Genomic DNA, 24,767 nt, shown 5'->3' on the forward strand with positions numbered 1-24,767 from the left:
CCTCTGGGGCTGGAGCAGGTGGCCATCTTTCTCTGTGTCCATAGACATCTTGCTCCATCTATCACAGCACTTGTCAAACTGACTGCCTTTGCCTGTTACTTGAGAGCCCCTTATAAGAGACTGTAATTTGCCAAAGGAAGTGACAGAGTCTTCATCATCCTAGCACCTCAGTTTCTGGCACAGTGCCTAGGATACAACAGACAGCATGTAGCCACTCCTTTACTTGTTAGTTTTGCAGAGTTGTCACATCGCACAACAATGCAATGGGGAATCCAGATGAGAATTTGGGCCCTCTGTTCATGTACTGGTTCTACATCTTACCAGACATGGAAGCTTGAGAAAACCTCTATAATCTCTTTGTGCATTAGTTGTTTATCTGTAAAGTATTATAATAAGACCTATCTCACATGGCTGTTGGGTGGAAGAAGTCAAGGAGACAATAATGTAGCACAGTGCTTCATGAACAGTAGAGGCTCAAGAAGTGTGTATAAATATTATTGCCATTATCAAAACGCTCATCCATTGCCTTCACCTTTACCCGATCTATGAAACGTAGGATCTGCTGCTATGGATCATTTAAGACAGCACTCATCCATTAAGGGCCTCACTGAGTGCTGCATCTATCCATATTTCTTTGTAAATTCTTTTACACACAGAGCATCATTCCAGGAAACTTGCATCATTAACTTGCATCATTCCATTAACTTGCATCATTCCAGGAAAAATCCTATTAGCTAAGATGATATCCCTTCTTTTCCCCAAAGTTTTCCTTCCCCCTACTCCCCATCCCCACTTAGGGAAACATCTGTAAGCTATATTTAGTTTCCTACAAAGTATATCAACAAATATTTGATATCTACAGGTAACTGAACATGTGTTTGATGTTTATGCAAGATACTAATTCTAGGTAAAAATACTAAAAAAAAAAAACTGTATTAAATTAAGTATACTATTTAAAATTAATAATAATTATGATACTAATAGTTTTAGATCAGCAAGAATGATATCATTTGCAGGGTTTAACCAATGCATCTATATCTGTTTCCACCATGAGCTGAGATGAGCAGCAGATGAGAATCGAAATCTGGCGACTTGAAAAAAAAAATTGGGCTAAATTAGAAATTCCCAAATCACAATTATGAGTTATCAGCAATGACTGCAAATATTTTCTGGATATTCTAGATATGAAGTTCATTATTGGACCCACAAATGATGGGGTACTTTCTCCATGGAAAGCCCTCCGCTTAATTGTTCAATGTTCAATCAGACAGTAGCTGTATTAAAACCTGGAATTTGATGAATTAATGTGGGAGAGAAGAGCGGGAAGTTCCCCTTTCCCCAATTTTACTGCATTGGAAACTATATATTCTTTTTCTGTTGCTACATATGAATGTGGATCTTAAATACACACAGCATTGTATGTTAAATAGCTCAAACAAAGTGAGGAGCTTTCTATTCTGTACTATTCTGTACAAATTCTTGGCAATCAGCTGATTTGCACTATAATGCAACACTTAAAAACCCTTACACTAATCTCTTCAATCTTAAACATTTTGACAATTCAGATATTAAATTTCAGGTGTAGGACATTTAAGAAATAAATATATGAGCCCAAAATATATATATATATATGTGTGTGTGTGTATATATATATATATGATATAAATATATGTTCCTGCTTCAGAAAGCCACTTGAGATTATGCAAATAATTACGTGCCTTATCAGTGCCAATTTTTAAAATGTCATTTCTTATTTTAATAACTTGAGTTAGTACCTTTTCATTAACAGTTGGCAAACTTTAGTTGTGGAGTGGGGAGCAAAGAGGAACAGAATCTTATAAATACTGCTATCTTTTTACACAGCAAGTTTAAAAGATATAATTTGCCAATGATCTGATCATGTTTGCAACATTTCTATTGCCTTGAATATTAAGTTATATTCAGAAAGAATACTGCTGGCAAATAACTGATGTCTATGTGGATGAGTATCTATATGCCAGCTCTTTTCACTTGCATTACTGCATCATCCTTGCTGTATTCCTAGCTGGTCCTTTCATCCTAAAGCTGATGTTTCCAGTTTACATTCCATACCACAAAATCATCAGAAACAAATTAAATTGTTCTTCCCCTCTAGCTTAGTGTTAGTGATGAACAGAAAGAAAGAGTCATCTAGTGTGTGTCTTTCATATATGTACTACTCCTATGAGTTGATTCATGTTCTACACATCAGTGGTTTCATCCAACTGTGAAGCAAATTCTTTTTTCATACCACCCCTCCCCTTATAGAAATAGTAATTGCAATTCCATATTGCACAGATATTATGTGACACCCAACAGTGCTATTTAATGAAGAAATTTTGCCAATAGCTTGTTTTGCCTTCTCCACATGTAATATTTATCATTAAATCTGTCCATAGTTTAAAAAGTCTCTTAGCAATAGTGTGACTTGCAGATAAACACTTTAGCAATGAGGAACATAATTTTAGCAATAAGAGATATAATTTTGAAAGATTATTGGTCTCTTCTCCACCTCTAGAAACAAAACTCTCAATTTTGTGCTAGAAAACTTTTTTTCTTATTCTGGAGGAAAAGCACTTAAAACTTTATTTATTGAGTTTTAAACAATGCAAAAGTCTTGGTGGCTCCCCTTCCCTATTTGCCAGTTGCATAGCATCTTGTCCTGAGAATAAGAGGATGAATGGATTGATAATCTCATAAAATCCACACTTACTGATTCATTTGCCTCAGTGTACTCATATACACATTCAATTTTCACTCCAGAGTACTGTTTATTATTTATGGGTTAAACATTGTAGTGAGTTAAAATACTTCGCTATCTTTATGAGCCTTTGACACATTTTGTAAATTGTTATATAATATGATACAATAGAGGTAACAAATAAATATGCAGTTTTCACAAATGTGAATGGTAACCAGCAAACTACGTAAAAGTGTTTTAACCTAGATGAACTGTGTCCTGTTAACTGAATGTGTGCTGTGACTGGGACGGAAAAATCTAATGGAATCCTTGTAGCACACATAAAGCAACTGAGAGCAAGAGCAAATGATAGTAGGTGCATAAGGGTAGTTCTGTCTCAATCATATGTTGTATTACATAGTTGCAAAATGTATGTGTTCAAAAAAATAGTCATAGCTTTTCTTCTGAGTTCAGCAAATTGTTTGGAGACCAATCCAGAGACTGCTGGGGACCACTAGTACTTCACAGCTCATGCATCGAAGAATATGTCATAAGCTCTTCTATTCAGCACCCTAACCATCTCTTGACCTAATCAGCATCCCTCCTCTTCTTTCTTTAATTAGATCTACTTACTTTTGTATAATGCCATCGCCACAGTACCCACTTCCATGGATGTATGTGACAGCAGGTGACGGCTCACTCTCTTCAGTTCCTGAAATAGTTATGACCCAATACTGGTACACACTGCTACGATTTAGATCCCTGGAAAATACAAAGAAGACATAATTATACAATTACAATACTGGGCAGACAAGGAGAGAATGGTAAACTGACCCCCTGGAGTACGTTCTATCAGTCTTGCTCATTTGTGAAATCAAATGCACATTTAGTTATCCAATACTTTCTATTGTCCACTATGGTTACATCAGTTGGCTAAGTATAATGGACTACACTAAAATGTACAGTAATAACTAGCATCAATTGACTGATAACTATGTACTTACTAGGTGTTGTTTTTTTCTTTAATTTAACCTATACAGCAACCCTGTTGGAAAAGTATCAGATGGCAAATGACTAAAAATGAAGATGTTTGTGAGGAAGCCATTCAGGAAAAATAAATATAAACAAAAGCACAGAGGTGGGAAAGCACCACACCAGATTCTTAGGTGTGATCATGTTTCTTCATTTTAAAACCTGAGCAGAAACTCCATTACACGTGAGCAAACCCCTTTCTGATGCTGCATGTACAGTGGATCTCTGCCTCCCTGCCACTTGCTTCTCCCTACTTCTTTCACTCTTGACAAAATAATAATAATAATAATAATAATAACAGCATCCATTAATAGAATATGGGGCCTTAGGCTAAACACTTTTCATGAATTTCTTATTTGAGAATCAAAACATCCCTACATGGCTGCTAGTATTTACATGTTGATTTTATAGATGGTGAATCTGAGGCATAGGAAGGTAAAGCAACTTCTTTATAATCATATGCTATTAAGTGATATCCTATATTCTGCCTGTCTTATCCCTATTTTAGGTCTGTTTTAATAACCTCGCCCCTTGCAAAGTCGGGTCATGTCCTGGGAATCACAATTCCAAGGACTGCTTCCTGCCAGATTTCCATCTTGCCTAGATTGCATCTCTCCTCGACCTAAAGACCTCCTAGTACCTGCTCTGACTTCTCAAAAACAAACCACCAAATGAACACGGCTACTGCCAATTATCCTCCAAGGCAAATATATGTTCATGTCAATTCCACATGACCACATCTCCCTCCCTATTTCCTTTATGACCATTCTCAAATGAAGATGTTATTCCTGTCTTTCATCTACCTCTGTATCTATTCTTTTTAATAATAATTTTTTTAATAATAAAAAAGTACCATGGGAAAAATCACAAAATGATAATGAAGAGAATTCCTATCAGATTCCAGAGTTGGGGGGGATTTCATAAACAAAAGGATGATGTCAAAAAATCTCAAGTTCTCCTGCCCATCTGTTATTTCAGCTGCTGTTAGGGTTTGGGCTGTTTGGTTAAGGCCAGCAAGATAACAGGTGCAGGGGCAATGGACGGAGAATGTCTTCAGACTCTCAACGCAATAATGAGTTGGAGTTTATGAGCATTGAAGGACCCTGGGAAAGAACACAACTTTCCTGAGAATATTGGATGTATTACCCCAAAGGGAGTTTGTTTCAGCAGCACTGGAACTACTAATATTGTGGGTAGACCAAAAATCCCTGGAGACTTAGTGCTCTGCCAATGAAGATGAAATAGGTGGACATACAAATATCTTGAGAGATTTTTATGCATGAATGATGGTTGTTTTGTAAACCTCGAATCCTATTTTGTTGATAGAATTATAGGGTTTATGATTTCATTTAGCTCGTTGGCTACTTTATCCACATCTAGACTAATGAGCATACACTTCATCTGGTGATAATTCTAAAACTGGAGTGGGGTGGAGAAAAACGTAACAATCCCAGGGGATACACAAAGTTACATGATAAATATGACATGCATTCTATTGTGTGTTCATTTTGTTCTAAAATATGGAGGCATGTTTTATATTTTTTAAATGGCCACGTTGTGATATAAAATAAGAACTTTTCTTCAGACTACATCCCAGTCCACTGGGGCTATCCAGTCATTGTCTAAGTAGATAGGGGTAGTTCTCTGGAAAAGGGTGAGTATGAAAAGTACCTCTCTACATTGTGTTTTTCACTTCTGGCATGTGTCATGAGTGATTTATGGCTGATCATATTTAAGGTGCTTGGCTAATATTTGTGAATGTTTTCCTCCTCTCTCTACTTTGTCCTCTTGCCTCATCTCCTCCTCCTCCTTTTCCTCAATAAACTTCAACATAGAGACAAGAAAACATGTGTTTCTGTCCTGGCTGCCTCACTTATTAGCCAGGAAGTCATGGGCCAGTGTTTCACCTTTCTGAGCCTATTTCAAATCAGTCATAAACCTGGCTTCACAGCATTTATCTGCAGATTAAGTATGAGAACATTTATAAAGCACATATGTGTCCAGCCTATGATAAACATTTAATAAATGTTAATCCATTACAATTAATGGTTAATTATCAATATCCTTGTCCACTGAATTTATGCTATGGTCCCCTTACTAGAAGAGATGGAGAGACAAATAAGTAATGTAATCTTGGTTAGGCAAGCCCATGAACATGGAGCCATGATCTACCATGTGTGCCACGGCTTGATGAAAAGTATCTTTTCTGCTACTTCACTTGGCTGGAACACCCCCAGTGCCTGGTAGCTTGCTCTCTTTCCAGGTGACCCATTTCAGCTTCTGAAAATTCTGAATCCCAGAAGGTTTCTCTTTACCCTGGGGTGAAATCTGTGTCCCTGTAACTTCCACCCACTGACCTCCTTCTTATCCACCAACATCATATTTGATTAGTACAGAAACCTTAATAACCTTCCTTCTTCTAGCTGTGTGTGTGTGTGGTTCATATTTCATTGTTTTCCAGAAGCTTAAGCAGCTCTTTGAGGAAAGTGTTGCTATCCCACGTTTTCAGATAGAAAAATAAAAGCCCAAGTCACTCCTTTAAGTTAAAAGGTGGGGACAGTGGGATGGGTACAACAGTTACTAAAAAGATCATGTTTTCCACAGAAAAATTTCTATGATAAAACTATATTTTCTCCAAGTTAAAGTCAGAGTTAATGTTAAATGAGGGCTCTTTTCTCAAGAACCTAGGTAGAATAGATTTCCTTCAGAAGGATAAGCTAGTGGCTTCTGAAGGCTTTGCTGGAGGTTAGAACCTATTTCATTGTTGGTCTAAAAGTAGGACATTTTTGTCAAGTTGTGCCTTTCAGCTGCTCCTAAAACCATCTGGAAAGCCTTATGCTATCACTTGAACTCCTTCCCCTCCTGTGCCTCCTACATTCAGATGGACCCTAAGCCCTCTCAATTCTCCCCACTCAGGAGTTTCTACATCATCCTTTCTTCAATTCTCCTGTGGCCCATATGTCAATCTTGATGACCGAAGCAGCTTCTGGCTTAATGTCCTGCCTCAACCATATCCTGTTTCCAGTCTTGCCAACATCGTCAGAATATTCTTAAATATAGAGTCACTCTCCAGCTCAAAATCTTTTCATTTACTGCAGCAACAGGAGCTTGCTACCAAGCTGAAATTTCCAATTTACTCTTTCTTTGGAACTAAAATTTTAGCAGGTCATCTGAGATGTGATTATTTTGGCTACTTCTGATTTATTTCATCAAATTTTGAATGCCATTTTCAGTTTTTTCTTTTTAAACTTCAACGATCATTAGTAGTAAATCATCAAGTCTGCATCTGAATATTTTATGTTTGTAGCTAATATATTTTAATGTGATGAAGTTGTTTGTCTCTTCTGAAGGGTTGTTCTGTGGAATCTTTGCAATTTTTTTTTTTTTTTTTTGAGAGGGAGTCTCGTGCTGTCGCCCAGGCTGGAGTGCAGTGGCCGGATCTCAGCTCACTGCAAGCTCTGCCTCCCGGGTTTGCACCATTCTCCTGCCTTAGCCTCCCAAGTAGCTGGGACTACAGGCGCCCGCCACCTCACCCGGCTATTTTTTTGTATTTTTCAGTAGAGACGGGGTTTCACTGTGTTAGACAGGATGGTCTCCATCTCCTGACCTCGTGATCCGCCCGTCTCGGCCTCCCAAAGTGCTGGGATTACAGGCTTGAGCCACCGTGCCTGGCCTTTTTTTTTTTTTTTTTTTTTTTTTAAGACAGTCTTGCTGTGTCACCCAGGCAGAAGTCATAGCTGTCACTGTAGCCTCAAACTCCCTGGCTCAACCAATCCTCCCATCTCAGTCTCCCTAGTAGCTGGGACTACAGGCATGCACCACCACAGTGGCTAATTTTTAAAACATATTTTGTAGAGACTGAGTCTAACCAAGTTGCCCAGGCTGGTTTAGAACACCTGGGATCCAGTGATCCTCCCCAGTCGGCCTCCCAAAGTGTTGGGATTACAGGCATGAGCCACTGTGCCTGGCCCTCATGCCTTTTTTCTTTTTTAAACAAAACAAAACAAAACACCTTTTTCTACATTTAGCTATCTTTCTTTAACACATATCGCAAATGGCATATGTGCCAGAGGGTTGTATTTCTGATAATTAGAAACAAAAATGCTGGCATTTCTGATTGATAATAATCTCAGTATTCTGCCTCAGAAAGTCATATTGATGGTAAATGTATATCAAATTTAGAGCACAACTTACACTGAAATTTAATTACAGGTTGTGAAATCATTATCTAAAATATTAATACATACATAAAGAGGGTAAGCACCTTATGACTTAAGCTTAAATATGCATTTAAAATGCATAAATTAAAGCGTATTGGTATGTAGTTAATATGATAAGTCAATTAAAACCTATCTGAAATCTGTAGACAAGTCATGTGATTTTGCGGGGGTCTGTTTTTCTGTCTTTTAATTAGGATGTTTGATTCTTGTCCCATACCACTGTGAAGGTCAAATAAGAAACATAAAAGTCATATAGGAGGAAGGGGAGAGACAGCCTCATTACCCTATTTTGCTTCTTCCAGAAAACTCTCTTTGAGCTCCTTAAATACTCATTATTGATCCTATTGTTTCCATATCATAGCATTCATTTATCATTGTCTATCTCTTCAAATAGTCTCTATAACTAAACTGTGTTATATTTCTTTAAAACTCCATCTTCTGGAATAAAAACAGTAATCATAGTTTCTATGTGTTGCCCACTTATTATATGCTAGGCACTATGTATCATGTTTTCTATGTACAGTCTCAACCAAAAGAACAATCCCTTGAATAATTATCCTCCTTGTCAGATGAGGAAACTAACAACACTTAGGAAGATTAAGCTACTTGCCAATAGTCACAATATTTTTGTCATGGAGTAGGGACTTGAACCAGTTCGGTCTAACTCCATTCCAAGACGGTGCTTTCCAAAGACGGAAGCCCCAAGCTTTCTGAAAGTACAGCAGAACAGAAATCAGAAGACTTTGTTTTGGATCACAAAGAGCTTACATACAAAGACCAGTTGAAAGATTTGGAATTTGTGTCTTGTGACTTCCAAATCTTTGTTTTTCTATATTAATTTCATAGTATTTCCCTATGAAATACTACTGCTGACTCATTGATCATGGACAAGACATTTCCTCTTTCTGTCCATCCATTTTTAAAAATCTATGAAAGAACAATCTGGGAAGGATGTGATGATTAGTTCTGCAATCCATGGTTCTAATTCAATGAGGAGTGTAGTGTTGTATCCTTATGTCTTGAGCTTTTCCACAGGCTACAAACTGCTTCAGCATTTAAAATTCTGCACTGAGAATGTGTGTAGGTCTGGACCTATCACCCAGATTATCTGAGTTAGAAGACATAAGATGGGACCACCTAGGATGCCTTTGGCTCAGGAAGAGCCCAAGTGTTCCAGTCTAGCCTTGAGCTAAGAACCAGAGGGTATGTCTGGGCACTTGGTATATAAGCCTTCAGCCAAGAATGGGAAGGGAAGGAAACATTCACTTTTTGAGCCTGAGATGATGTGCCAAGACTATACATCCTATTATTATTGTTTTAATTAGAAAATACTTCATTTTTATAGAAAAGTACAGACTATACTATAACCAATATTCATAGGCTTACTATACAGCTTTGTCAAATTATAACTTTGTGCCATATTTTCTTCATATCTTTTATTTTTGGTGTGAAAGGAATAAATAGTGATCAAGTTTAAACCCACCTGTATGCTCCTCCTGTATCTCATTTCCATCCCATGCACATTTTTATACTTTTTGCACATATGTATTGTTTTACATATTTTAAATTTCATAGATGTTTAAATACTATACTTATTTTGTAGCTGGCTGTTTTTCTTTTTTCCTTAGCATTGTTTGAGATCACACATATTGCTACAAATAGATCTGGCGTATTTTCACTAACATAAATATTTTATTGTATGAATATATTATACTTTATTTGGCCATTCTTTTCTTGATAGATACCTAGGTTGGTTCTTTTATTATTCCTAATATTGTTATTTAATCACTGTGTTTATTATTTACAACAATGTTGCTTTAAACATTTGTGTTCTTTTCCTCTGTGCACACAGCAAGAGTTTTCTGAAGGAAAAAAAGGCTAAAATGGTATCATAGGTTAAGGTAATTGCATCTTCAACTACTAGATATTGCCAAAGTATTTACCAACATGATTGTATCAATTAACACATTTACCCAAATGCTTCCCATTGCTTCAGGTCCTTGCCAGCACTTGATTCTGCCAAATATGTAATTTTTTTTTGTCAATCTGATGGTTATTAAATGATACTTAATTATTGTTTTATTTTGCCTTTCCCTGATTACTAACAAGCCTGAGTATCTTTACACGTTTGTGGATCAAGTAGGTTTCTAGTCATGCGTATTGTTTGTTCATCCTTTTGCCTATTTTAAATTAAGTTGCTTTTGCTTTTATACATTAATATGTAAGTATATTTACATATACTGGATATTAATTCTTTATAATTAAAGCCATTGCAAATACCATTTCATACTCTATGACTCCTAATTTTTCATTATGTTTATGCTGCTTTGTTGATAAGAGAATTTCACGTCCTTCATGATTTGTGTTTTTCATATGTTGTTGAATAAACGTTACTTTAAGATCATAAAATAGTCTCTTTTATTTCCTTTCAATAAATTAAGGTTTTGTTTGGTACCTATATGGTTTCAAGCACCTACGATACGTTTTTTTTTGTTGTTGTTGTTGTTGTTGTTGTTTTTGAGACGGAGTTTCATTCTTGTTGCCCAGGCTAGAGTGCAGTAGCGCAATCTCGGCTCACTGCAACCTCTGCCTCCCATGTTCAAGCGATTCTCCTGCCTCAGCCTCCCAAGTAGCTGGGATTACAGGCATATGCCACCAGGCCCAGCTAATATTGTATTTTTAGTAGAGATGGGGTTTTGCCATGTTGGCCAGGCTGGTTTCAAACCCCTGACCTCAGGTGATCCACCTGCCGCAGCCTCCCAAAGTGCTGGGATTACAGGCGTAATCCACTGTGCTTGGCCCACAGTATAGTTTTTTAAATGATGTGAAATAAGGATTGTTTTTCCCCCAAATATGTATTAAAATTATGTGTCCAGCACTAGTTAACCTCTTTAAGATAACAGTTAATCCTTTCACTACTGAATTGCAATACTGCCTTTGCATATATCATTTCAGTACTTTCATAATTTTTTTTTTCTGGGTTATCTTGTTTCATTGGTCTTTTTTTTTTTTTTTTTAACGGAGTTTCGCTCTTGCTGTCCAGGCTGGAGTGCAATGGTGCGATCTCAGCTCACTTTAACCTCCGCCTCCCGGGTTCAAGCAATTCTCCTGCCTCAGCCTCCCGAGTAGCTGGGATTACAGGCATGCGCCACCAAGCCTGGCTAATTTTGTATTTATAGTAGAGACAGGGTTTCTCCATGTTGGTCAGGTTGGTCTCAAACTCCCGACCTTAGGTGATCCGCCCGCTTTGGCCTCTCAAAGGGATTACAGGCGTGAGCCGCGCCGCCTGGCCTCATTGGTCTATTTTTTATCTATTGTTTTATCAGTAGCAGTCTATAGTAATTTCCATAGCAATATAAAAGTCTTAATTTACATTGTAAGTTCATTCTATAGTTTCCCTTTTCAAAAGAGCCCTTTGCTCTTCCATGTGAACCTCCTTGTGAAGCTTCATCCTTAAAAATGCCTGTTGAGATTTGGATTCTAATTTCATTGAATGCATCAGTGTATTTGAGGAGAAAGGGCATCTTTATGATACTGTGTCTTCCCATTTATGCACAGTTTATCTTTTTATTTATTTAGGTCTTCTTTTATAGTCTCAGTAAAGTTTTAAAGCTTTCTTCATAATTGTGATGATTTTTTATTAGCAATATATGCCTTACTCTAAGCATTTTATAGGTGTCAGTGCTATAGTAAATAATAGCTTTTTATCTAGCTATTTACATACACACACATACACACACACATCTACACAATTACATGTAGGTATATTTGTATTCTAATAGTTTGGGGATAATAAAAAATAATTGAGTGTTATATAAATTTATGTTGTATTTGGAAGTCCTCATAGACTGTTTTAGTCATTCTAGCAATTGTTGATTCTTAGTAATTTTTCTATATTGTTTCCAGTAGATGAGGAATAATGATAGTTTTTTGTTTCCTTTTCAATCCTCAGACTTTTTTTGTTTCTATGTTTTGTCTAACTGCACTAGGCTGGAGACCAATGGCAAAATTGGGCATTCTGAATATAACCCTGTGATCAAAAAGATACTTTTTACATTTTACTTATTCCCAGTTTACTATAAATTTTTCATCATGAAGGAATCTGATTTCACAGGGTTTTGAAAAATACTCTACATCTAGTAAAAATCACTGTTTTAAAAATTATTTAATTCACAAATATTGTGAATTACATTAAGAGACCACCTAATATTAAAGTCACCTCTTTAACATTGTATGTGGTTTTTAATACATTGCTGAATTCTGTTGGCAAATATCTAAGATTTCTGCTTATTTGTTAGAAATCCCATTGATTGAAAAGTTTCACCTTTTTTCATTTGTTTGTGTTTTGTTTGTTAATGTACTGCATTGTGGACAGAGCTCATGTTCTATGTGATACTGATACTTTGATATTTGTTTAAATTTGTTTTGTGGCCTAGGACATGGTAAAAAAAAAAAAAAAACTTTAAAAAATAGTCTGCATCTCTATTCTAGAAGGAAATATTCATAATTTGGTTCTGTATCAGGGTTCTATAAATTCTTATCAGCTCAAATTTTTTTGTGTTGCTCAAAATCTTCTAGATTATTATTATATTTTAGTTTGCTTGATCTATAAATTATTGAGAAAAATGTGTTAAAATATCACAATGTCATGCATTTATCTTTTTTTTAGGTAAAAGTCATTGATTTGTATATTTCTAGGTCACATTATTTGGTAAATTCAGGTTTTAAATCATAATATCTTCCTTTTATCATTATGTGGTAAATAATTTTTTTTTTAGTCACAGTAACATATTTGCCAAATGTTTCCTTAGTCTGAAAACAGTATTAATTTGTTTGGTTAGCATGTACCTGGTAAATATTGTCCCCACTTTTACCTTTAACCTTTCAGCAAAACTTTCTTGAGTTAAATCTGACTAGAGAATCTCCATCTTCATCCAATTGACTTTAATCTGATTAGTATAATGACTTACACTTCCATTTTTTCCTTGCTTATTTATTCCTTTCCTCCTTTCTTCCCTTCACTTGGATTTATCGAATTTTTAAACTTCCATTATTTGTCTCTTCTTTGTTCATTTTAACTACGAAAATTGTATTTTCTAATTTTATTTATTTTTTATTGTTATTGTATTCTGTTTATTCTAAAATACTAATTTGTATACTTCTCACTAAAGTCAAAATTTAGTAAAAAGCCCTTAGGTTGTTTACTGACCCTTATTACTGATTCCTTGTTTACTTTTTTTTTATGTTTTTAAATTTTGAGATGTTTCATGTTCAGTGGATTTTAATCTGTGGGAATCATGGGCTCCCTGGGTCAAGTCCATGTCCTTCCTCAGAGTGATTTTACATTAATGTCTTGTTACCCCTGCAACATCACTAACCTGGAATCTTTTTTTTTTTTTCCACTTAATTTTTCAGCTCAGGCATTTTCACACCATACTCAGCAGTATAAATTCAAACATGAAGTCTTTGTGAGGTATAAGCAAATGGTTTTAAATTTCCACTTACATCCTAGGCAAAGATAGTAAGTCTTAATGACAGTTAAGTCAAATCATGTTAATTGTCATGTTATTAAGGTAAGTAGCTAGACATATGCATATACATATTTTTTCCCTAGTACACCCTTTCACTAAACATGTAGATTTTCAGGGGTCCTGAAAATCTCATTTAAAATCCTTATTTTAAAGGTGTTAGTCCCAATACACTACCTTGCAGAGTTGGAAAGCCACATCTCCCCTTCTGGGGTGAACAAAAATATTCAAGCTACTCAATTGCCAAAACTGATAGCTCTCCCTTATCCAAACTATACCAACCAAAAATTTAGATCCAGGGCTTACCTGTTCACTTCCCAGTTCTATTTTATTTCTTGCATGTCTTGCCCCTGGAAATATCCTTTCCTGTTTTTCTGATCTCAGTCATGCATTTTAAAGGATGCTAGTTATATCTGTAACATTTTATCTAGAATATCCAATGAATGCTCATATTGGAAATGTTTTTAGTTTAGTTTACCAAAATTTCCAACTATTTCTAATATAAGCCTGAAAGGCAGAAATTATTTTAATTTCTCAGTTGTGACTCAGTGTAGTTCAGTCATCTGCTCAATGTCAGAGACATAATAATTATAAAACAAGATTTAAACCATGCTGTTTGACTCTAGAACCCTTTATGTTTCCATGACATTGAGCTGACTTTTTGGATGGGCACGGCCTAGTGAGCCGTATAGCAATATCCAGTAAAATACAGACCACAAAAACTATTTGCAGATAAAACAAGCTTCCCTTTATGGTTCTAAAATATTTTAGGAAGGTGAAACTCAGATTATATTATGTTATGTTATATTATATTATATTATATGTATTTTAAATGACGAAAGGTAGAGAACAGTAGTTTCAACTCTAACATATCTTTAGAATGGAAGCTGACTTTTTAAGAAACTGGGAAGTGACAGTATATAATCGCAATTGCTTTTTTTCCCCAAAAAATAAAGATCATCCATGTTTATGATAGCAAATTAGAATGCTATATGAAATAATTAAAGTAGAATAATCTCAAATTCCATTACCCTGAGACAGCTACCAGGAACATTTTGTTGAGGATCCTTTCAGTATCTTTCTATGTATATACACACATACACACATTATTTTGTATAAATATAAGATCACAGATTTGTAATATCACTTCATATTTAGTGTTCATGAAGAAAGACTGGCAAGTAAATCCAGATAGTAGCTTAATGCTAGCTGATTATATTTATGACTTTGATTATTTTTTTAAATTTCTGAATAAATATATTTGTATTATTTTAGATGTCCTTACACTTAACCATCCAAATAGGCTTCACTGGTTTCTGGGATGCAAAGATGAACACAATATGGTCCTGCTTTTAGGATGCTCATTGGATGTCAGGGAAGAGACAACATTAAAATTGATGGCTTTAAAATAGCCTAAAAAATGTATGTGCTGTAGGAGCGCAGAGGGTTGGTTTCTTACCCTGGATGATGGGGAGGGAGTGTGAGAAAATTTCCCAAGGAGGTACACTGGCTTGACTGGAGAAAGTCAGAAGAAGTCATCAGGAGAAAGAGGAAAGGACTGGCTTTCCCAGCAAATGACATCATCATACTTGTTTGGTGGAAGACCATTTAGGTAGCAGTATTGATAATTAGTTTGGAAGGAAAGTTGAAAAGGCAGTACCTGAAGGGAAAGAGACCAAATATTCCCTGTAGGATGGAATAAATGGAGTACCTACAAAATTTTGGTAGTATTCTAGATATTTTTATATTCTATTTTATTTAAAAAGAACTAAAACTTACAAAACGTCCTTCTTTACTGAATGGCCTTGGAGATGTGATTTTGTCTTCTCAAAAGAATTTATTTCTTAATATTCACATATTAAAGTTACATACACACAGTTTTTCCCACTGAGTGATGACTATATATGCCTTAATTCCAATTTTGTCTGAGTATTACTCTGAATTTTTAAGGAAACCTTTTATTTCTGTTGACTGAGAGGTCCTTTGGTCTCACTTTTTATTGGTGGTGGGGGTGGTTGTTAAGGATCTGGGACAGAAAGTATTGCATGCCCTTGGGAAGCAATATTTTGAAAGATAGTTTAACATACTGACTGTGGACCAAGTATCAGAAAAAAAATGGCTACTGTTTTATTAGTTTTTGTTGTGACTGTGGCCCAATCAGCTATTTTTCTCTGGACATCACCTTTATTGTTCAATTTTTAAAAAAATGTTTGAAGTTCAGTCAAAATGGAGGACTGAAAGATGAAGAAGATACTGCCATTGGTTTCAAACAGTTCAAAGGGCAAAAGAGAGGATAAACCAAGTAGAGTGTGATTGTAACACAAAGTAGAGTTTGGAGAGTGCTAGCAGAGGAAGACCAAATAGTGGTTTAAATAATGAGAAAGGCTTACGGAGGTTTCTTTTTGATACCTGGGTTATGTTGTTTTCCTTCCACAGGTGTCCTTAGTGTCCCATACTTTATTACAAACGTGAACACACATTTTGCAATCACATGTTGAATGCCTGACTACCTTGGTGTATGTTAAGTGTTTCAAGGACAGAGAACATTAGCCCTTCCTTGCTGTATCTCTGTGCCTGGTCCACTGCCTAGCACAGAATAACTTCTCAGCAATATCTGTTGAATTAATTGTTCGAGAAAGCACGCATATATGGTGCTCTGAATAGTAGAAATAGCATAAAGCAAGACAGAGGTAAACTTTATCTAGATTAAGAACAGTTCATTTGGACTGAAATTCAGGGTAAACCAAAGGAAGTTGAAACGTTTTGCTAAAATGGTTGGGTGGAGTGTACAGTAGATGGCAGGAGCCTCTGAGGTGAGATGTTGGGGCTTGAGTTATCAAGTGACGGAGGATCACTGTTGTAAATGCAAGGAACTGAATGCAGTAATTCTCCAAGCCTCCAGCCTATCTCCAGCTGTAGAAGTCAGAACTTAGATGTGCTAACAATAGTTGAGATACTGAATCTGCATCCAGTCTTTGTATAGCCTGGGATCCCACCACACCCATCTTCCCTCTTTCTGGACCCAGCTACTCAGTAGACTGTGCAGCCTTTCCACTTCAGGTGCCCCCTTATTAAAGCAAAGCTGTCATGCTGAGGACTCAGTGCCAAGAAAAAAGTCTTTGGGAAAATGGCCTTTTGCCTTGCAACATCCATCTTCTTATTTCTCCTGGTGGTCACTGTGAACTCCAACCCATTGTCTGGATTAAATAAATGAAAAATGAGATGATAGAGATCTGGGACTCCACTGGGCATTTGGATTCCTTCTCAATGGGGCTAGGGTCCATCCCTCTCACACAGGTAATGCAAGATTCATTCTTTTCCTACTGGCAACACCATTCTTACTCTGTATAAGGCTCTGAAAGAAGCAATTGTGTACATGTGACTGATTAATTCCAGCAGTCTTTGATATAATTGTCCAAAGATTTGCCCTGGTACTAATTTAAAACACAGTAGCCAATTTAATAAAACTAACAGTTTGCAGCCAAGGCCTTTGTTATTTTGTTTTAATCATCTTTTACCACCAATTGAAATGATTTTCTACTTTCTTGGTGCAATAAAACAAAATAGAAGGGAAAGAATGGAGGGACAATGTGGAAATTATAAAAGATCTAGAGCTTCAAATCCCAGGATAAGGTAACAGCAGTCCTGAGATTTAACTGGTAATTTGTGTCAGACTGAGATTTGAAGGGAAGACATTTAACAGTTTGGAGGAAACTCCACACCTGGATAGCATTAAAGAAGGGAGAGAGGAAAAGATCTACAAAGAACTCTTGTTTTTTCCTGAATGCAACCAAAGGCGATGTGTGACAGCTTCCCCAAACATTCTACTGGTGATGGACAGGTCACTTGATTACAGAGCAGGGGCTTGTGACAAGCTGACCGGTCGCCAAGGACTCTGGGAGCCAAAACACCAGATACAGTTGGAGGTAAACAAGGCATGCTGCAGAGTGTGAAAATCGAGGCCAAGTCAGGGCCAATGAGTCCAGCGGAGGGCCCCAGTGACAGCTGGTGATTGAGCGGCACTAACTGAACACAGTTGTGGAGGGCCAAGGGCCAGTAAGGAAAGCCATCTCCTTTCTCCTCCCTGTGGCCTCTCTGGGTGGCCAGCAATTTTATTATTGGCAGAGGGCAAACCCAACAGCATTTTCGAATTTGGCACCACATCTAAACCATTTGGGGACTGGGCTTCTCTTTCTTCTCTCCCCTTACCCTCCCCAGGAGTGGCTTGAGTGTCATGAAAGCCAGTGTGCAGTTAGCAAACTACATTTCCCCTCAATTCTGAAACCCATGTGCACTTGGGGAAAATGTAATCCTTATGTTTCTGATTCATTTACACTTAACTCATCAAAACACTATTTTGTAAGAGCTATTTGATGTCCACGAAGTCTTCTGAGCCCTTTTGTAAGCCTTGCTTCTTAGAAGGAGGAAGTCACATTTCTGATGAGAGAGAGAACTTGAACCTAAAAGGTTGAGTTTGTTTTGAAATGAAGGCTCTTGGAGGGTCACATGAACCTGAGCTTAGCCAAATGCGTTCTCTCATTTCCTATACCAACCCCGTCACCCGCACCAGCTGCCATGACGTTACTATGTTAGCTCTCTAAGATTTCATTCTGAGCAAACAAGGGAGACTTCTCTACGATCAGAGGGAGCCGAGTTCAAATGTGAGTCCCAAGGTCTGGCCAATGTCCAGCACTCTGTTACATAGGGGAAGAAACACCTGGACTGGGAATTAGGAGCGCTAACTTCAATTCTCTGTTCTGCCATTGAATGACTGTGTGACTCTGAAGAAGTGGCTTCCTCTCTTTCAACTCAATTCTCTCATATGTCAGTCTCTCAAGTGTCAGTCCTGGTGTTGATGATCTTCAATGCTCTTTCCAGGTCTGAGAGTTTTTCAGTTTAATTCCTAGACAGTAGGAAGTTTGAGCATCTCAAAATTCTCTGCTTAAAATTTTTGGAGACTGACTTTGTATACACAGAGCTTAGCTCAAGAAGGAAACACAAATATGTAGAAATCAGAGCTGGATGACTTTGAATATCACTTACTCCAAGTATCTCATTGTGGGATGGATACTAAAGCCCAGAGATGGGAAACAAATGGCGGTAAGTCATATGGCAAGTTAATGGCAGAGTCCAGCTGTCCTGGCATTTTTGACTAACATTCCTAGATGGAAGTTTCTAAACTTTTCACTTCATAGGATTTTGAAACTGGGGCAAAAACCTAGTTCCCACTCTGACAACAAGAATGTAAAAGCCAGCATCAGAATGGAAGGGGAGCTGGTATTGCTTTGCACAGTGAGGTGGTGTCTGGCTTGTATTAAAGCCCATGAGTAAATGATTAATCCTGGGTAGAAAACAAAGCCTGAGTCTTGTAACGTTATAGGTATTAGTTCTATGGAAGATTAACCCCCGATCCCCCTCGGGACCTCTTTAGAACATTGGACTACACTTTGAGAATCAGTGGATGATGAAAACAGGTGGTCTCACAGGTCTTTGTTTGCCTGCTCCCAACACATACACACACACATGCAGGTACTCACGCATGCATGTACATGCACACACACAAATGCATGCAAACCTGCACATGTATGCCTCAATTGCTCCTGTATCTCTACATAGGAAAGAAATGTTGTGGCTGAAGGTGAAGTGCCTGTATGCCTGCCTCTGATTCACAGGCCAGCAACTGGAAGGCACTTTTGAACTCCTCCTTGTTTCATCCCAACCCAAATATGCCTCTATAGCTGCATTCATTGTGTGTTTCAGTGATGCCAGTAACACAGGCATCTTTCATAATACACTCACCTGCCTCCTGCTATTGATTAGTTATCCAGGTATTTTTTCCCATTAATATCTCTCAGCCTCATCCAGTACTCTCCATTTCCACTTGACTACCATAGACAACTGTCATCATCTACTTCAGTTTGCCAACATTGCTTTTCCTCCTTTACCATTTATGGTCTATGCCTCCATCCTTATTTCTATCCAGATATACACACACAGTCAAAGAGATGTCCTAAAACCAAATCTAATGAAGATCTTCTCTTACCTTACAGACACTCAACGGCTCATCACCACTCTCAGAATGAAGTCCAGACGTCACAGCAATGAACTCTGGAACCATCATGATCTAACCCCTGTCAACTTCTCTGGCCTCTTTGCTCAACCTCTCTTCTTTAAATTTTACCCTCAGCCACCACCCTGAGCAAGCAGTCTCACCTTCCTTTCGTGGCTTCATTTTCTTGCCTAGGCTTAGTTGCCACCTCTTTCAGGAGATTCTCACTGACCCGTGAAGCTGAGTGAGGAGCTCTTAGCCCATGTGCCTCCCTTAACATAACATCTTTCACACTGTTAGATATCACTTGTTTATGTGTTTACTTTCACATTAAGTAGACTAAGCTCCTGGAAGGCTGGTATGGCCCTTACTGACTGGTTTGTCTTCACTGCCTACTATAGGACCTGTTACACAGACAATGCTAAATAATTGCCTGTTGAATGAATGAAACACAGAATTACACCTTCTGGCCCAATGCCTTTGCTTTAAGGATAAGAGAGCTGAGGCCCCAAGAGGAGCAGTGACCATGCTATAAGAGTCTCATTTGTCCTTTCAATCCTCAAGTAACTAATCCACCTTGGAGGTTAAAAAAATGACCTCCAATATACCAGATATGATGTGTATTATCATGATTTTCTGGCCACTTATTGATGTACCACAGGGTTTACTGATCAATTTATTCATGCATGCATGCATTTATTTCATCTGCATTTATTGACCATCTACATGATGTCTGGCCTTGCACAAGAAGCTAAGGATAGAGAATAACATGGCAGATATTACACAGCCCCCACCTCTAGTATCTCAGTGTCAAGTTAAAATGCCACCCAGGAAAAATGCACCAAAACATTTTGAAATTGTCTTATCAAGGAAGAGCTTTGTAAGTCCTAAGAGAAAGACTGGGTCTAGGTGGAGTCCTGAGAGTCCCACTGTGCCTGGAGGCTTTCTTTAGATCTACATGGCCAGCCTCCAAACTCAAAGTTCAGACTTACTAACAAAGTGACATATAACCTGCTGCCTCCGTCTTTACTTAATTAGATGCACTGAGCACAGTTGAGAGCTAAAGGATAATCTGAACAGAATGTCGGAGCTATGACCTACCCCTTTATTTTATAGAAGGGGGTCTTGGGCCCACAGTTGGGGACCCATCTGATCAAGGACACAGCAAAATTTCAGGATACCAATACTAGAATCCAGGTCTCCTGATACAGGACCAGCACATGGTGGGTTTTCTCTCTTATTTTTTCTTTAACTGAGTTACAAAGGTTAAAGTACAATTTCTTTTCCTTCTTCTAACCCAACACTGAAGCATGGCAACTCCTGTTAGAGTTTATGGGAAACTGCTTGATGTGTGTGTGTCTGTGTGTGCCAGAGTGTTTGCCTTTTGCACATACTCTCCGTCATGGCTCTGGCCAAGAACAAGTCTAGTGAAAAATCAGACAATAGAAAGAATCATGAACATTTAAATCTTTATAGTTCACAAGATTGCATCAGGTTCTTGCAAGCCTATTATCTTATCAGTTTTTCCCACCACTCCTTGTTAGACTATATGGACAGTCACCCACTTTGTCTAAGGAAAGGAACTTAAGCTCAAACAATGGAAGAAACCTGTTCCACAGCAAGGCTGGTGCTGGTGTTGGAGTCAGATCTCCTCATTCCAAATTCAGCATCTCTAAAGTGGTGTCTGAGGTTGTGTTTTAACAGACACAACATAAACCCACCAAGACCTGCCCTCATGATTCTCAGTGTCTCCAAGCACAGACTGAATAGATTTTGTCCACTCCTCTTGCCAATGCCCAGTGTGAGATAAATTCCTCCATTCTTCTCACATCTGTAATTGCTCTGACAGCTGTTATTTTCCTTCTCTTTCCTCTTCATTTATTTGTTTTTTTAAAAATCAGGAATTGGATCAGCACAACCAAGTCTAGTCCATCCTACCTACCCCCAGGGTGAACAGAAAATAACAAAGTAGTAGGTGATACCAGGAAAGGCATTGCAACCTGATTTCACTAACTCATCATTTCCAAAGGAGCTTCCTCAGTAATGCCAGTCCTATGATATGTGATAAGAAAACAGCGTACCTTTTTCAAACAATGTCAGAATAGACTACATAAAGCATTCCAGCAATCTCTGGGAGATTCACAATGAAAAGTAACATGTTTTGTGAAGTTCTGCAGAACAAGGCCTCTTGAACAGAGTTTAAACTAGGATTCCTTGCAAACACACAGACCTCTTTTTCCCTCTCAGAACTGATATTAATATGTCATGCAACTATTAATCCATAGAAACCTATAGAAACATTTGGACATATCACAATTGCTCTATCTGTTTTTCTGCTGACAGATGTAGACACATTTTCTCTAGCAATGTGGTGCAGCTGGATGATTAAGACCCATCATCCCCTTCCCCAAGGTAACAACATTTATTTTTTCTCTCTCTTTTTTTTATTCTTGCAGACAGGGTCTCACTCTGTTGCCCAAGCTGGAGTGCAGTGGTACAATCATGGCTCACCACTGCAGCCTTGACCTCCCAGGCTCAAGTGATCCTCCTCCCACCCTCCTGAGTAACTGGAACCACAGGTGCACACCACTATACCTGGCTAAATTATTATTATTATCATTATCATTATTATTATTATTTTGTCAAGATGAGGTCTTTCTATGCTGTCCAGGCTGGTCTTGAACTCCTTGGCTCAAGCAATCCTCCCACCTCAGCTTCTCAAATTGTTGGGATTACAGGCATGAGCCACCGCATTTGGCCTTCATTTTCTTTTCTATCTATAACCTTGCTCTTTAAAAAACCTGACTTCAATGTCTAGGCTGTGATCATTTCTCAGGAGAACCATCTCAATTCTAACCAATAGTCTGGCATGCCAGGAAGTTTCTTTCCACTCAAGTTTATTCATGCATGTTTATAAGAGGCACAAGGTTGAAGTGGCTAAGAATCTTACCTCTAACTCTTCCAGAGGGAAGTTTCTTAACGTCTTTAAACATTAGTTTTCTCAGCTGTAAAGTGGAACTAATAATAAAAGCTCAAAGAATTTTTTTAAAAGGATTAAATAGGAAAAACTTTTTAAAGCACTTAGCACAATGCCTGGTACATAGCCAATAAATGATGGATATAATTATTACACTGTATTACACTTGTATAATAATACAAATAGTCCTAGCTTAGAGTCATCAAACCCATTATTTTACCAGCTGGGTGTATGTGGGCCCGTTACATAGTTTATCTGAGCATCTTGTACAGAATGGGGGAAAAAATCTGTTGAGGACATTAGGATAACTGTTGAGATTATTTATTAATGGGCACTGTGTCAGGTCCGTTGTAAAGACCTATTACATTTTTCCTATCATTATATGGAGGACAGGCCTAATGCATTTTGGATACTTCATTCAAATATACATTTAAAACGCCTTCTCAAAGCCTTTCAAAATCATTCTAAAACAGGAAGGGTTATGTTAGCTACACACAATTTTCCATATAGAGTATTGCTTTCTTTCTATTTGGATGGCATCAGGATTGAGCAGATTATTTTATCTTTAATGATTAGCTGAAAGATAAGAAAATACGGTGGATGAGATAGTAATTTTATGGTTATGGAAAAAGATTCTGTTACTTTGAGGAGAGGTTTCTTAGCATGTTGTAAGTAGACATGCGTTGTGTGGCAATAGTTCCAGTCCAGTCATGAACAATTTCAGTCCTATGTGTTTAATCAGCCTTCTTAGCATTTCTTCTCTTATGACTCATGGGCATCTCAAACACAATATGTCTAAGACTGAACTCTTGTTCTACCCCATGCCCAACAAAACAATAAATTAAAATATATTCCTCTATTTCAGGGAATAACATTTCCCTCATTCCAGATACCCAAACCAGAAATTCGAGAGTCATTAAACAGCTACTTCTCATTAAACTGCTTGAATCCGAACTATCACCAAATCCTGTTGGTTCTACCTTTAAAACATACCTCCAATTCATTCACTTTTCTATGCAAATAATCATCGTCTTTGGTTTGGACTGCAGCAGTCAACCCTAAATGGATTCACTCACTCTTCCTCAATCCTTTCTTCACAGAGTACCAGGGAAGTATTATAAAAGCTCCGAACTGATTGGTTTAGTCCCTCTATTTCACAGTCAATAAATCTAAACTCAACATGAGCCACAAACTCTTCATAATCTGGCCCCTTCTTTTTTTATTTATCTAAATTTATGGGGTACAAATGTAATTTTGTTACATGCATAGACGACAGAGTGAAGTCAGGGTTTTGGTGGTAGCTATGGTCTGAATAATGTACACTGTGCCCATTAAGTGATTTCCCATCATCCACTCCGTTCCATTCCCCCACCCTTCTGAGTGTCCATATTGTCTGTCACTCCACACTCTATGTCTATGTGTACACATTATTTAGCTCCCACTTATAAGTGAGAATATGAGGTATTTATCTCTTTATGTCTGAGATGTTTTCCTTAAGATAATAGCCTCCAGTGCCACCCATGCTGCTTCAAACGACAAGATTCCATTCCTTTTTATGACTGAGTAACATTCCATTGTGTACATGTACCCAATTTTCTTTACCCCATCATCCACTGATGGATGCTTAGGTTGATTCCATATCTTTGCAATTGTGAACAGTGCTGTGATTAACATATGGGTGCAGGTATCTTTCTGATATAATGATTTATCTTCCTTTGCGTAGATACCCAGGACTGGATTGCTGGATCAAATAGTAGTTCTATTTGAAATTCTTTGAAATATCTCCATGCTTTTTTCCATAGAGGTTGTACTAATTTACATTTTAACCAGAAGTGTATGAGTTCCCTTTTCTCCACACCCTTGCCAACATCTGTTATTTTTTGTCTTTTTATAATAGTCTGGCCCCTTCTATCTCTTTACTCATTTTCTACAGACTCTCTCTTAATTTAATGGGGAATTATACTCTATTATAACGTCTTGTAATAATAGTCTTCAGTTTGTAATTATAATTTTACGTGTGCTATTATTCAGTTCTCCTACCAGATTATAAGATTCAGAGTTACACTGCCAGTACAAACATTGACATGCAGAAGGTACTCCTTATTAAATGCATGAGTGAATAAATGTAGAAACAAACAAATGAATAAATTTATCAATGGAGCTATTAGTTCAATTTTTAACTTCTATGGGTCTCAGTTTGCCCATCTGTAGAAGAAAATCTATAATGATTCACTCACTACAAAGTTTAGTAGTGCATTCGAGT

The 24,767-nt window shown here is 37.4% G+C and overlaps 1 protein-coding gene across 1 annotated transcript in view; it reads right to left on the reverse strand.

The window, feature by feature from the left end:
- PAPPA (pappalysin 1) overlaps nucleotides 1-24,767 on the reverse strand; it is a 245,699-nt gene that overhangs the window by 131,296 nt on the left and 89,636 nt on the right. Inside the window, exon 8 of the mRNA XM_050759620.1 lies at nucleotides 3,332-3,460. Coding sequence (XP_050615577.1) covers nucleotides 3,332-3,460 — 129 coding nt within the window. The remainder of the gene's footprint in view (nucleotides 1-3,331; nucleotides 3,461-24,767) is intronic.

This window comes from Macaca thibetana, chromosome 15, assembly GCF_024542745.1.
Source record: "Macaca thibetana thibetana isolate TM-01 chromosome 15, ASM2454274v1, whole genome shotgun sequence".
In the NCBI taxonomy this organism is placed as follows: Eukaryota; Metazoa; Chordata; class Mammalia; order Primates; family Cercopithecidae; genus Macaca; species Macaca thibetana.